The sequence below is a fragment of the Anguilla rostrata genome, chromosome 12, assembly GCF_018555375.3.
Source record: "Anguilla rostrata isolate EN2019 chromosome 12, ASM1855537v3, whole genome shotgun sequence".
In the NCBI taxonomy this organism is placed as follows: domain Eukaryota; kingdom Metazoa; phylum Chordata; class Actinopteri; order Anguilliformes; family Anguillidae; genus Anguilla; species Anguilla rostrata.
The window spans coordinates 31,542,402-31,558,038 of NC_057944.1; the positions used below are offsets into that span (position 1 = coordinate 31,542,402).

At 46.1% G+C, this 15,637-nt stretch overlaps 1 protein-coding gene across 1 annotated transcript in view; it reads right to left on the reverse strand.

The window, feature by feature from the left end:
• tenm4 (teneurin transmembrane protein 4) overlaps nucleotides 1-15,637 on the reverse strand; it is a 213,317-nt gene that overhangs the window by 95,589 nt on the left and 102,091 nt on the right. The window contains exons 5-8 of the mRNA XM_064301632.1: nucleotides 12,204-12,450; nucleotides 9,108-9,182; nucleotides 8,681-8,779; nucleotides 7,050-7,285 (exon numbers count right to left, since the gene is read on the reverse strand). Coding sequence (XP_064157702.1) covers nucleotides 7,050-7,285; nucleotides 8,681-8,779; nucleotides 9,108-9,182; nucleotides 12,204-12,450 — 657 coding nt within the window. The remainder of the gene's footprint in view (nucleotides 1-7,049; nucleotides 7,286-8,680; nucleotides 8,780-9,107; nucleotides 9,183-12,203; nucleotides 12,451-15,637) is intronic.

Sequence of the window (15,637 nt, forward strand, 5' to 3'; positions counted from 1 at the left end):
TAAATGGAATATTTGGCAATTTGTCAGCCCTTTGTCAAACTGTAAGAAGCAACTGCAGTACGTGTTTGTCAAGCCTTCAAGGACAGAGTGTTCATTTCCCTATCAAATGAAGGAATCCGAGAGACTCTTCCTGTGGACTCCACAATTCCGAGCCATCCTGGTTATAATCTTTTTTGCATGGCAAATCCCCCAAGAGAACACACACACACACCAGACACACACACACACGCACACACACACACACAACAGACATAATACCTAAGGGACCAAAACTTGCCCTAAGTGCTGACTCAGCAAGATGAACAAACCAATGGAGAAAACCTCCAAATACACAAAGACCTCTGTGCCACCTGTGCATGTCTGCAAGGCAGCGTTTATGTGCGCAAGAGAGTGTGTGTGAATGTGTACGCATTCATCAGCTTCATGAATTCATACATGCATGCATGTGTGTGTGTGTGTGTGTGTGTGTGTGTGTGTGCATGCAAGACAGTGTGTGTGTGTGTGAGAGAGAGAGAGAATATGTGAGTGTCAGCGGTAAGCATGGACCTCCCAGAAGAGAAAAGGCAGCGCGGTGACTCTTTTCTTCCCTTCCTCATTACTTCACTAATTCCCAGCAGACAATGGAAGGAGGGGACAATGAAACGATCGTGTCAGCAGGAACAATAATGAGCCGTGAGATAAAGACCAGGAGGAGAGGCCGCCCAATGCCTCACCCGGTCAACAAAAGGACCGCTCTCTCCAGGACGGACCGGTGCGCACCTCAGGATCTGCGGGCGCTGATGGTGACGGACGACTGAAGCGGAGGACAGACGCGACCCGGCCCGGCGAGGCGGCGGTGTCAGCAGCAGCTACGCGCAGAACGCACCTGTCAGCAGAAAGTCATCACGACCCGTTTTACTGCCCGGCTGCCTCTCCGGAACATTCCGCCCGAGCGCCGCGGGAGAACCGATAGCGGCGTGCCGAATTATCAGCCGCTTTCGAAGACGGGGAGCCGCGGAGGCACGTTTTCGTTTTGGGGTTTTTTTTTTTCCTCCTCCGCATCGACACGCGTCCTTGTTTGTTTCCGTCTCCCCTCATTGGAACTAAACAGTGTTTCTGAGTTCCTTCATTTCCCCCAAAACCCGCTGACACTTCAGACGCAGATTCTTCCGCTCTCCCCCCCTGCCAGATATCGTATGTCAGAGACAATGGGAGGCTTATTTGCCCCGCTGTGTGACTCGCTAGTTAGAAATACACGGTCTTGTCACGGACGAACAGTCCGAGCGAAAGCTTCGTTTTCACGCCCGCGCTGTTTGCTGATTGACACCCGCGGCTTCGGAGATTCCACCGACTTCAATCAATCAAGATTCATCTGTGCCAAGGGCTTCAGAAAAAAACAAACGGATTCGCCGTGTTTCAACATTCATTAAACGTACCGCATCGGCTCGAACCAGTTCCGCGAAAAGCAATTTCTAGATATCTGTTTATTAGGTGAAGGTGGCAGCAGTACAAAGAGAAAAAAAAAAGAAAAAAGAGTTTGGGGGAAAAGAGTTTCCATGAGATTTTGTTGAATAATCAAAAGAAAACTTTTTTCGGGTGTTTTATTCATTGTATCAGTCAACCAGAGTCATAACAACCATTTTAAACAACCATTTACATGGCATGTCACCCTATTTAGTGGATGATCTTTAATCAGCAGGCCTCCACTTCATTATTAGTGTATGAAAAATACCAGCAGAAAATAAAAATTCCATTACGACAGGGTACAGATCGATAAATGGAAGGTTATAAATATCGTTACTCTCAGGTAGGTAGTCTTTCTTAACCAGAAGGCTTTCTTTCATTACATTACAGGCATTTAGCAGACGCTCTTATCCAGAGTGACTTACATAACTTGTAAATGCTATGTAAAATGTTGTGTAAGTCGCTCTAGAAAAGAGCGACTGCCAAATTCCTGTTATGTGATAACTTCTTTTTCATAGCATTTACATTCCTTCCATTTATACAGGCTGAATACATACTGAAGCAATGCAGGTTAAGTACCTAGCTGAAGGGTACAACGGCAGTGTCCAACCTGAGAATCGAACCTATAACCTTCAGGTTACAGGACCGGTTCTTTACCCGTTATACTACACTGCCGCCCGTCATTCGAACGCTGCTAAATATATGGCATGAAATTACAGGGACAATTATGAGTCCTTTCATACAGCCTGCAATAAAGGATGAGCGCAATCTCCTCTGGCTAACTTAATCAATAGCCATTTCCCCAGATCGGATTCCAGGACAAGACTTTCTTTTTTTTTTCGCCTCTGCGTTCTCTTTGCAAGTAGGTGCTCCCCGCAAGGACTGAGTGGTAATAATCATATCAAGAGAGGGGGCCGTTGGTGACACAACACCAATGGCGACGATAATGCGAAACCCAGCCCCCACCCCGTTTAGACGGGCTGGGAGTCGACTGTGGCGCAGGAGGGTGTGTCAGAAGAATGATGGCGGGGGTGGCCCAACTTGTCATTTCGTTGGCTTCAGCAAAGAGGCCGGCTTTGATTTGTGGGTTTACATCAGCAGCGGACATGGCGGGAGGGAGGGAGGGAGGGAAAACATTGTGCTGTCAGGGCGCTCAGCGCTAGCAACGATGGATAGGGTTTCATTCCGAGCGCCCGAATAATCTCCCCGACTGGCTATTCCTCATCTTATTGCATTCAAACTCTCCCAACACTGCTGGCGTCTGGAGGAAAATGATCCAAACACTCCCAACACTGTCAAAGAACCCCCAACCTCTGGAGGAAAGGCCTAAATCTGCTAACAAAACCAAGATATCCAAACCTCAGGAGGAGCTGACTGAGTAGGACTTGCACTCGATACAGTCTCTCATCTCTGCATGCTTGTACTTGTACAACAATCCAAAATCTCCCAATGCTGCCAAAAGTCCGGATAAAGTCTGGATAAAGATGATCCAAAATCTCCCAAAAAAAACCAAGACATCCAAACCTCTGCAGGAGTTGCCTGAATAGGTCTCAACACATTGTTTCTCATCTCTGTGTGCTTGCACAACAGTGTTGGGCTCAACAGATGCATAAGACTGTATGTGAAACTCACCTCTTGGCCTCCCATAGTGATCTAACATACGTCAATACGACAGCAATTAAAAGGCCCGTGCTGCCCGCAGAGACAGGCCTAAAAGAGAACGAGCCCATTTTAGCGAGAGTGAGGCACGCGCAGGCGTTAGGGAGGGGCGTCCAACCCGCAGGAGTGCAGCGTAGCGCGCGCTCCAGCTTCATCGTAAGCACCGCGCTCGGCTCTCCAACCTTCTGCCTTTCTGGAAGGGAACTCGGCAGAACCGCGAGCCAGTTCAGAAGCAACATCTCACCTCTTTATGTGCTGGAGATATTATCATGCACGCTGTGCCAGCACCCAATTACCCATTAGCGCCACTTTAGAAACCAGGGCCAACTTTACCGCCAGGCCACCCCACTGCATGCCACTTAAAGATGCTGCTGCTACTACTGCCCACGTACAAGAAAAAAATTCCATTTCCTGGTACCGTTCCAGCATGACATGCTGTCATAAGACACAACAGTCCAAATACCATGAAAGAAAAAGAAAAAAAACCTGGAGACTGTCCAGAGGCATGGCCAGGGTTCATCCGTCAATGTGTGGACTGTGGGTATTTGTGAGCATATGGCTAATTAATCCCTTTTAGACACTCGGTTGGGTGATCGGCGAGCCTGGCAGACACCGGTCACTCATTACACACCTGAGTGAGCCCATATCTCACACACGGAGAGAGCCCATCATCTAAACTCAACTATAATTTTAATCCAGGCAGCCCAACAGCTGCTCAAATTAAACACTTAAAAGAAAGCAGCTGAGGAAATATTAAGTGTGTGTGTGCGTGTGTTCTACTAACAGAACGCAACCTGAAAAATCTCTTGTAGTTCACTTCTCTTATGAATTTAAAAGTCTCCATCAAATCGCCCCTTGAAGAGATTAATCGCATCGCAACCTTTTGCTCATATCTTTTTTCTTTCATAACAGGAACCAGTTTGGTTGCCCATCTTTGAACCTTTTCCATAGCCTCTATATCTATCTTATAATACAGTCCCCAGAACTGCACACAATACTCAAAGTGGGCTAACAAAGGTATTGTATAAGATAATTATGACTTCCTTAGTTTTTATTCTCAATAATGTAGGGTATATATCCCAGCATCCTGTTGGCATTTCTACTGCTACAATTTATGTTCATTATTATAATTTTTTTTTTGTATTTGCCACATGAAAAACACTCAGTACCCAAACTGACAAGACCAATTCTCTCTTTCCTTTTTTTTTGTTAAACCAGAATCCTGGTATTCAGAAATGGTTTTTAAAAATAATAACAGAAAATTTTTTATTCTCAGCAGGAAACATTTCCAGGAAAAACTATTTTTCACTTCTGCGCCAGCACTCCAAAATGTTTCTCAGGAGCAAGTTAGATCATAGCAACCGAGCTACAATTGTAAAGTCTTACGTGCGCGAGGTACAAACCAGAGAGAGAGAGAAAAAAAAAAACTCATCTCATATTATTTATTAGCTCAAGACCTGTCTTACCACAAAACAAGCCTAGCAGCAAATCCATATTCCTGTACAGGAAAGCAACGGCAGCGGGAGCGTATTCTCTTGGAGTCGTGTGAAGGTAGCGGCGTTTTTTTCCGGAGGTGCATTCCCACGCGAGAGCGGCGGGGGGAAGCCGAGCAGCCTCAGGAGACCGCCGGGGGAGCGGCGGGGGAGACCTACGTCACGCAGCCCGACGCAGCGGCGACGCCGCGCGATCCCCCGAAAAGCGTGAAAAGCGAAGCCGGCGTTCCCGGCCACCGGCGTCCATCTTAACGATGAACACGCAAAGTTCCTCAACACGGTGGCGGGCACACTCGCTCGGACGCACCCGCGGCTCAGACCGGTGATTAAATTTTGAGCTAAGTGGCAGGCTGGCTGGCCTTTTGTTTCCCAGCAGGAGAGGAAGAGAACACAGAGGGAGGAAGCTGATGACCTTATGAGGGGGGGCCATAATGAATACATTAATGAGAGTGCCACCACAGAGATAATGGCAAGTTTCTGCACCTTCAACTTTTACCCGTACTGAAAACGAGAGACCGCGGAGAGGAGGAGGGTGGGGGGGGACAGGGTGGGGGGTGGGGGGGTGGGTAGGGAGTGAGGAGGGGGGGCAAGCACACGCTGCAAGTCAAAACATTTGTCACAAGGTTTAATTGTGCTCATTAGACAACCCAGCCTGAGCTCCCAATTACGGGGCCTCAATAATTAATTGCACTTGAAATTAAATATATTTTCTCATCGGCGTTTAATTAAAAATGGCCTTTGTTCCTGATTTCAAAATCTAGATCTCGGGGTGAGGCGCTGGATTCCAGCGATGTTTACCTCAGGTGCGTCGGGACAAGGCATGATTTTTTTCCACCCTTTTCCTTTTTTAGTAATTACACCCAGTAATTAAGTCTTAGCGGCCCGATGTGGGCTAATCTGGCTCGCAGCCAGGTCAGACCTGCTGCAATGTATATTTAGAGCCGCGGTTCCTCAAGCGTGCCACAAAGCACTGCTTCTGCTGAATTTGAGCCCCGGATTCCGCCTCTGCCGCTGGCCTCCACAATGTTTCCACCTTTGAGTCCGTTTCATTTAGACAAAATGGAATCCAAGAAAGACTCCCAAAGTGAACTGTTTCCTGGAAAAGGTGGCGCTAAAGCACACACAAACGACAGAGAACAGGAAACGGACATTTCGACGTCACCTGACGTGAGATTCTCAGGAAGTTTCCTGTTCTCAGTGGATTAAAGGCGCAAATTCACTCTCTGCCACTATAATTAGTGCGTGCTCCGACACAAGGATTTCTAGGATTCCATTTTGTCTCAGTATTGTCGAGCACCCCACCTTCTCTTATTGTTTGCTGTAGTGCACAGGCATATCTGTTCTGTTTCACTGAGATTACGGGCTTGAAGCAGATTCCAATTTTGGTTTTTAATCCATGCAGTGTAAATGAGAGAGAAAACCCCCCAGGACTCTGGCAGCGGCGTTTCTTATGATGTCAATATCACACATTCAAGAAAGAATACCTACATTCCAGCAGGCATTCGGTGTAGTCTAACTGCCATGCAATCACCATTTTCATAGGACTTGAGTAGCCTCCCAATGGCTAGTGAAGCCCAGAGGAAAAGCAGAAATGGCGGTTTTATCATACACCCGCTGTAATGCATATTTATTGCTGTCTGAGAGGATGGATCTATTTATCTCTCTGATGAAGGCAACGCCGTCTGCCACCTCCGAGCCGAAGAGCTTGCTCAAATTGCGTGACACCGAGTTTCTTTTCCGGCTACATGCAATCTGACTTAATTTCAGCACACAAGTGAGATAAAAATATACCTCTAGCCATATATATGCTAAGCAGGTGTGCATGAAAACTATAGGAAGGCAAGCTCCCACTATGAAGTGGAACTACATTTATATGGCACAAAGTAAAAAAAACATACTCCCCAGCTGTTTCAGGAAAAAAATGAAATAAAATAAGAAAATCTAGTGACATATTCTGTGTCTGCACGCTGATCTACAGACACGTTTTCTTTTTTTACCCAGAATGCCACAAGCTAAAACTGTAGAAAATAAAACCATTCAGTATAAATAAATATCACCCAAGGAACACATGGCGGGGGGAATTCAGGCCACACCACAGGTTTCTCTACGAACTGCCGATGCAAATGCAGCAAAAGGCATGTCACTTACATAAAGCAGCATATGACACAACTGTGACTGCTGCTCGCCCCCGGCGAAGCTGCACAGCAGAGCACAGTACATTACAGCAACCTGCATTTCCACAAAAATGTGTGGTGTGTGTGTGTGTGTGTGTGCGTGAGTGGGGGTGTGTGTGTGTGTGTGTGTGTGTGCGTGCGTGAGTGGGTGTGTGTGTGTGTGTGTGTGTGTGTGTGTGTGTGTGTGTGTGTGTGTGTGTGAGTGAGTGCATGCCTATGCGTGTTTGTGCATGTGTGCGTGTGCACATTGGAAGCCAGCCCCGCAGAGGCACACACTCACCGATGAAGTAGGCCAGCAGGAACACCAGCGTGACGGACAGGAGGATGGCGCTCAGAGCAGCACACTTCCAGTTGCAGTGCTTGTACGGCTTCTTCAGGCTGAAGGTAGGCCGGGAGAAGGTGCTCCTGGGAAGGGGGCGGGGCGGCGGGGAGTACACCGTGCTGGAGGTGAGCGGGTACCCCGGAGACGTTGTGCAATACAAGGGGGAGGTCCCGCCAGGCTTGAACAGGAAGTGCCTGTAAAAACGTAACGCTGTTACCCGGGGTAACCGCTGCAAGCTGTCATTCATCCTCTCATCAGCCTATGGGCTCATTCCAATCGCTTATTTTATCCGCCCTCGTCTCCTTGGCCCTCGCATGACCAGGAAATCAATCGAGTCATCTTTAAGGACAATCCAATCTTTTAAATGCATGATTGCAGAATCTGTGGAAGTATTTTTTTGGAATGCGTGATGTATAAATGATCCACCTGTGGATCTAACTCTCCACGTCAGGCAACGGCTGTAACTGCCATCATTTCAAACTGACGCTTGACTGAGCAAGGACATCCCATTTGCCTAATACATGTAGCCTCCATTCCTCTGTCCTCGTATCTCATCCTCACATCTCTTCCTCACGTACTCTGTTGGGTGGAGATGCAAGGAGTGACAATAAGCGATTGGAAGAAACCCTTCGAACCAGAGCCAAGATGGCGGCAGTTCCATTCACCGTCACTAACCCGCGTGTCGACCCTTTAGCTGAAGTATGTGCAAACTGAACTGTGAATCAGTATTCAGCTCCCACACACTAGCGGCCACAGAGAGCCTTTTTAATTCACTCTTGTTTGCCAGGAAAATAATTGAGTAATTTGTGCATATTTCACACTTGTGTACCAGGAAAAAAAAAGAAGTAATTTGTGCATGCTTACAAGTATAATTCAAACAATATGTAGTTGGATATTCTTGTTATGAAACTTTTTTATTTTTATTTCTAATATTTTATTAAACATTCTTTGAAAATAATATGTATGGATGGATGTATTTATATGTATATATAATTATACACAGTACACATATATGCACACATATATATATATTGTAAATATATATATATACACACACACACACACACACAGTACATGCATATATGTGAGTGTGTATGTATGTATGGATAGATGTACGTATGTGTATGTACATGCACATACACAGACATAGGCCCTTTCACTATAAACACAATTGGATTCTTTAAATATGATTCCCAAATGATGTTAAATATGATCCCCCAAACGTTCGGGATCTGCATCTCAAAATTGTGTGAAACAGCTGTGCGGACAGAAATCCTTCACCAATCCCTGAATTATACAAATCCTCCGCACAGGAAACTAAGATTTACGGAGAAAAGGGCCTGAACAATCTGTGTACTCACTTAGCCGTCTAATGCGACAGTTATCTTTGAGCTAAACACACAAAAGACACAGCGAAGAGTGAAATACATTCAGAATTTAGCGCCCTACCTTCGATCTACAAAAAAAGAATGGGCTAAATTCTGAGAGGCACAGCACAGAACTGCTCACTACATACAGTACAGTACTTCATGGCAAAGCAGAAACAATCCTAAAAACCATGGCAGCCCGACAGTCAGCAGGCAACGTACCCGTCGCTGTACGAAGTGTCGCGCGGTTCGGACGCCAGAATGTCCATCTCAATACAGTTGTCCTGCAAATTCTCTAGGAGTGTCTGCTTTGCTATGCGTCTACACACAGATGGAGAAATGGGTGAAGCCGGGGTGAGGCGAGCGCGTGAGCGACACACAGGAAGCGCTGAAAATGAAAACGCTCACCCACACGACAGCAACAAAAACAGGGACGAGGACGACAACAATGACAACGACGACCGCAGCAACAAAACAGGAATCCCACAGCTACGTCACACAAAAAAAAAAAGTAAAGCCCTTATGGAACTAGACTAGCATTGAGGTGTTAGTGAGACACTTAACATCTACCCGGTCCTGCTCGGTGTTCATAGAAACTGGACTGAGCTTTGTGGAGGGGGGGGGGGGGCTTGGAGGGGGTTCCCTTTACCTTGTGTTGTATGATCCCTGCCCATCCCTCAAAGAATCTTGCTCTTCTCTGATAAACAACAGAGTATTCTGGCTCCTTTATGGTTGTGATTAAAAGAGAACAATGCATCACATTCAATACCCCTCCCACTCCCGCAGGTTCAAGTAGATTCAAACAGTTTTTTAAATTATAAAAAAACCACAGTGTGAGAATAAGAGAGGTCTAATGCAATTTTTTAAATGATCATTTTTATCACAGTTTGAAAATGAAAATAAAAAATAAAAAAACAGAAGTGCGTGCTTAGGTCAGGTTACGATCGAACAGGTTCCCGCTGCAGTTTCCAAAAGGGCCTTGAGTGGTTACGCAATGTTTGGTTTTGACAGAGCACAAGGGACATTAGGGACGTTTGTTTGAGTAAAAACCCATCCCGTACGCTTTACTCGTGTTAATGTGACCCGCCGTTCCAGTCATGCCAAGGTTTCGTTCCATAAAGGAGGGCTGAGGTAATGAAATGGGGAGGAAAAAAAATGAACTGTCAACATGCAACGTGCAGACTGAACATGTTCCTCATCTGGACGGGAGGACAGCCTTGTTGCTTCTTTTCACAATTGGGGCCCGCTAGTATAGGACGGCTTTATTGTGCCACAAGGCTACGGTTGGAGAAGGGCCGGATAAATATTCTAATGAGCGGAAGAATTCTGGCAGGGGCTCGACGCAGCGGAAGAGGAGGAAAAGAACTGAACGTGGTCCCGGGTCACTTTCCACAGGGCCAGCTTCGGTTCAGCGCACATAGCGGGAAATTTATCAGGACCCCTCTATTCTTCTTTTTAACAAAAAAGTGGGAAAAGGGCCATTATAATACCATTAGCCAAGTTGAGGCGACAGAAGACATCGCGGGGCCCTTGTGGATATTGCTAATGGCCCCAATTTTATCAGCATCATTCTAATAATTTATGGGACTTTGGGGAAGACTGCTAATTCATGTCGCTTCGACAAAATTATGCTGAGGACTCACCACCACCCCTCCCGTTCAGAACATCCGTTTTTTGTTTCCTGTGGGAATACTGTTTGCAAGATTAACTGCAGATAATACACAACAGTTAATCATTGATTGATCCAATAACAGTCCTTTCACAAACTAGCAGTAGTGTTCCTTTTCCTGCTAAGTGGACAATCTTCTACTGCTACTTCTACTTCTTCACCCGTTAAATTAGTTTGCTAATTCTCTGGGCAATTTTGGCCTGTTAGGAGACTAAGACTTGCGAGCATGTGGGAAGATGTTAGAAGCCCACAGCTTCCTCTTCCAAGGTTCCTCCATCGATAACATTCAAGTGGTGCCGCCCAGCAACCTCAAAGTTGGTGGGCTGAAAGAAGAGTCACCTCTCTCCATCTGAAGGGGCGGGGAATATTTCAATATACTCTGAAAAATATCAATATTCATTGGCCTTTCCAGCTCGCGGTGAAAGAGGTGGAGGGTTTCGGGCCCAAGGGCGCACTATCTCCAATATAAATGATCTAAACATCGGAGCGGTTGGTTAACTTTACCCATCTCTTGAAAGCGCCAACTTCCCAAGGCAGAACAGTGAGCGGTAACCAAAGAAACGCAGTCGGCCGACTCTACACAGAGCCTTAGCACTCGCCGCCGACCGTTTGGTCCAAAGCGCCAACAGGCAGAGGATAAACGAGGCCTGAGGTGCTCGCGGTGGAGAACACCGCGGCCTCCGGGGAGTTTTCCGGAGCGTTCCTTCCCCAAAGCCATCTCACAGCGGCTGTGACTGTGATTACACATCTGATAAAAGAGTAACCTATTGGCCCGGCGGCCAAACCGGACAAAGAAAAGACCCCCCCCTCCCGTCTTTCAGAGAATCATGTTCAAAAAGCATGTTGGCCAGTGTTGGAGCACAGCCCAGGGTACTGTGATGGTCACCCAGCTCGGAATTAACTAAGAGGACCGAGCACCCTTTTGGTAAGGGAAACACAGCGATTTCAGTCAGACTCGAGTCTGGAGTAAATATTTGAAATACTTTAACCCTTGACACTCCAGTATAATTCCTGAAGATTAGTTACACTATAAAAAGAAACATAATATATTTTGTCTGTATTCAGAACAATAAATAATTTTTACCTTCTGGGAAGTAATATGTTTGGTTGAAAACGCTCATGGACCTGCAGAGAATTTTTACAAATTCTACCTGCCATCTAAAGAGTTGAAGTATTTCAAATCCATATTTGACCTAGGACTGACTTTACCACACTTTCACATATTTGGCAAGAAAGAATATTTAAATGAATTCTGTATCCTGTGCACATTAACTCGCAAACAATGCTTAATACAGACGTATGATTTTTTTCAGCACAGTAATAAAAAGGAAATATTGATTTTCCTAACCTAAATGTACCAGAGGCCACTAGGATTTGGCTTTATTGCTGAACATTCTCTTCTGCTATCAGCTGTCATAGGCTTGAAGTTATTGATGTGCATGTGCTGACAACATAACCCTCTGTCCATCTGCCTCTTCTTGATAGATCAATATTGAATGTTTTATCTCTCAGTAGGTTTGAATATGACAAATCAGTACTGCTCGATTAATCTGTCAGTAGGCTTGAATGCTTCATCAGTACCGCCTGATTAGTCTGTCAGTAGGCTTAGATATGATAAATCAGTACTGCCTGATTAATCTGTCAGTAAATTTGAATATGATAAATCAGTACCGCCTGATTAGTCTGTCAGTAGGCTTGAATATGATAAATCAGTACTGCCGGATTAATCTGTCAGTAAGTTTGAATATGATAAATCAGTATTGCCTGATTAATCTGTCAGTAGGTTTGATATATGATAAATAAGTACTGCCTGATTAATCTGTCAGTAGGTTTTAATATGATAAATCAGTATTGCCTGATTAATCTGTCAGTAGGTTTGATATATGATAAATAAGTACTGCCTGATTAATCTGTCAGTAGGTTTTAATATGATAAATCAGAACTGCCTGATTAATCTGTCAGTAGGATTGAATGATTAATCAGTACTGCCTCATTAGTCTGTCAGAAGGCTTGAATATGACCACTATGTGGGAGGCTGTGGGTCATGTGCGGTCAGCTCTGCAGTGAGGAGCGTACCTGGTCTCCAGTGGAATGTTGCTGTTGAGGAGCCAGTTGTCCTGGGCGCTCCCGGAGTCCTGGGCGCTGCCCGGCCCCTCCAGGGGCAGGGAGCTGTCCGTGGGCACGGGGCTGGGGTTGCTGTGGGGCGTGTAGGTGCTCCGGTTGAGGGAGTTGGCGGAGGCCCCGTGGTGCTGGCTGGAGGGGTGGGAATGGGGCAGCGGGAGGGGGGGCGTCCGGAGCTGGGAGTGGTTCTGGAACGCGCCGTCTACATGCGAGAAAAATAAACAAAACAAAAAAAAGACACGGGCACACTCATTAAATGCGTGGAGGCAACCATCACACAGAAAGACGGAGAGAAGAGAGACAGCGAGAGCAAGATAAAGAGAGAAAGAGAGAGACAGGCAGAGAGATTTACTCGCTCTCAGAAAGTACACTCACAAAGACCGGATCATCAAATCCCAGGGATTTGCTAGCACCAAACTCCAAACATGTTGGCAAATAAATGCTAAACTTCTCAACTCAGTGAGTTTTAGGGAGCTACTGTCCTACATTCTGCTCCATGTTGACATGGAAGATGAACCGCTTCTGTGTTCAGAACACAAATGTGCTCGACAAATAAACTTAAAACACATCCACTGAAAAACACGTTAGCCTGTACACCATTCAGGCATGTGCCGTACTTTTTTAAACCGTGGCGAAGCATTATAACATCGCTTAAGACAATTGCAATGAAAAACAAAATTCAACATCAGGTTCTGAACTTGTCTTAAAGGCAGTAAAGTGTCCAATTTAAAAGTTTTTAAATTATTCTTGTAGATCATTCCAAATATGCAGGGCATAAAAGCATACAGCAGTCTGTGCTAGGTCAGCCTACGTCTTTGGAGTCCTGGAGTACAAGCCAGGCTTGTGAGCGTGTACAGTAACTGTAGGTGTTCTAATTCAAAGGCGAAGATAATAAAAATGGTCACTTGCCCAGAATGGACTTTATAGATGAAAACATAGCAGTGCTGATGGCGTCTCTCAGACAGAGAGAGGGGAAGCCAACCTTTTCACAAGAATACAGTGAAATGTACCATTTTTATTATCACCTGTAATAAATCTTAAAGCAGAGTGGTATATGGCATCTAAAGGTTTAAGGTTAGAAGTGGTTACATGCCTGTAATTTATGTTTCCATAATAAATGATGGCTCTATAGACATTTAACTAACATTCATTGCAGGTAGATGTATCATTTTGGTGGTGGTTTGACAGCCCAGAGCAAAAACACGAGCATACAGGCAAAAAAAAAAAAATTCTGTGGTGAAACTGCTAATTGGCTCCAAATGTTGACCTAATAAATACAGCCATTTATTGGGGGGGGGGAACTCTTGTTCATTAACATGAAAGCTCAAAGCCTGGACAAAGATACAAATGAAACAGAACTGTTTTCAGTTAAAACATAATTCCTGTTATTTATTCTTTGAAATAAGTCAGAGAGAAGAGGGAACAGAGAGCTGATGGTGTCCGTTTACATGGGAATCGAAATAGAAAATGCAGTAAATCATTTTAAATGCATCTGATCAGTAAACAGTTGTAAATCTATACGGTCCGTTTCCCCCGGATTCCACACGGAATCTTGGACAGCCAATGGGGATTTGCCCCCTAAACCTGACGACCCATTAGAGAACGGTGGACGTGACCCGAGGCCAGGAAGGCAGCAGCAGAGGCTGTGAATGTGACTCTCTGAGCGCTTGATCTTCATACAGGGAGACAGGCGAGGGCACAGGCCTACAGGAGCACGGCTGCCACGACCTCAGGCTGCCTCCAGGACCAGCGGTCGTCATCACCCGGCAACCAGGGGGGTCATCCAGGGACTCCATCTGCAGACTTAGCGCACGCACACACTCACACGCACACGCACTCACACACACACGCACACACACGTACGCACTCACGCACGCCACACACTGACACTGGGACATGAGGCCCATCCTGAGAATCAGTGCTCCGGGCCCACAGAGCCACGTTCCTGGAGCCTGCCGGTCGGGACGGAGCCCGCTGAGCGCATTAAAGCAGCGCGCCGTTCACACACCACGGCGCTCAGAGAGGGGCGGCGGCGTGGGACTTATTTATACTTCCGCCCGCGCCTTTGTTTCGCTGCTCGTTTATTCCAGCCGCAGGGATGCTCAAGGTAGACGGGCAGAGCACCGAGCAAACAAAGCCTTTAAAAAAAATAATAATATAAAATAGAAACAAACAAAAGCAAAAAAACCATGACTGCGGGACTTATTTAGAGCAGTGAAAACGCGATCACCTGCGTGCGGTCAGGCTAATGCTATGCTAAATGCTATGTTTATGTGAGCCTCCCTTCTCAGCCAAATGGGGACAGGACGCTTCCGTGCCTCGCCTTGCCGTCCCTCCCGATATCGCCATTACATCTGTTGCTTTTGGGGAAAACGAGGAGCGCACAAAGCTTGTTCTAAACCTGTTTATTTCTCTGGGACTGGACGGGGGGGGAGGAGAGAAAGAGAGAGAGAGAGAGAGAGAGAGAGAGAGAGAGAGAGCTAAAGAGGCGCTTCTCCGCCGCCTACGCTTCTGGAGCGCTTCTCTTGCGTGCGCCTCTCCATGCGCGGAACTCTGAGGAACGGAATGTGCGCGCGGGCCTCGTCTGCTCTGACACATCCGCAGCTGTAAGACAGCAGAGAGCTGCCAAAGAACAGGCTGTCCTGACTCCCCGGGTCATCATGGGGGTGCTGAACAGGGGGCTTTTTGTACAAAACCAGATCCTCCTGGGTCACAGGGGTCTCAGAGGCGCAGGCCGAGAGCGTTCCCCTCAGCACTTGATGAAAATAGTACAGCTCCGTGCCTAAATTTGAGAGAGCAGCACCATCCTAGCTGAGACACTGATACCTGGGCTTTGGATTCTTCCCTCACCTGCCTGACACGTCTGGTTAATGCTCAGCATACGTAAGGAGGCTGCCTCCCCTGCTCCTGCCACAGTACAATGCCATAGCAGTTGATATTCAAATGAGTATTCTACAGCTGGCTATGACTTTTTTTTTTACCCCCCAAACAGTGCAAGTGACAGGAAAAGAAAAGAAAAAAAAAACACAAAAAAACAACCAGCAGAAGAAAAAAAGAACAAAGCAAGAACATTTTTTAAAGATTTCCAGAGGCGTACAGCACAAGCATGACCGTGAGCTTGCCTTTGCAATACCGCAATACATTAAATAAATATCCCTTAAAGTTTCATTGTCACATATTTATTTGACTGATTTAAGGAATATATTTATATGTAAAAAAAAAAAAAGGTACCGCGCTGCTGCCATTGCTTACCTTGATATTATTTGCGTGTGTGTTTGTGTGTGTGGTATGTTTGTGTGTGTGTGGGTGGGTGCATGTGTGTTTGTGAGTGTGTGGGGGGTGTGTGTGGTGTGTGCGTGCATGTGTGTGTGGTGGTGTGCTTGTGTGGT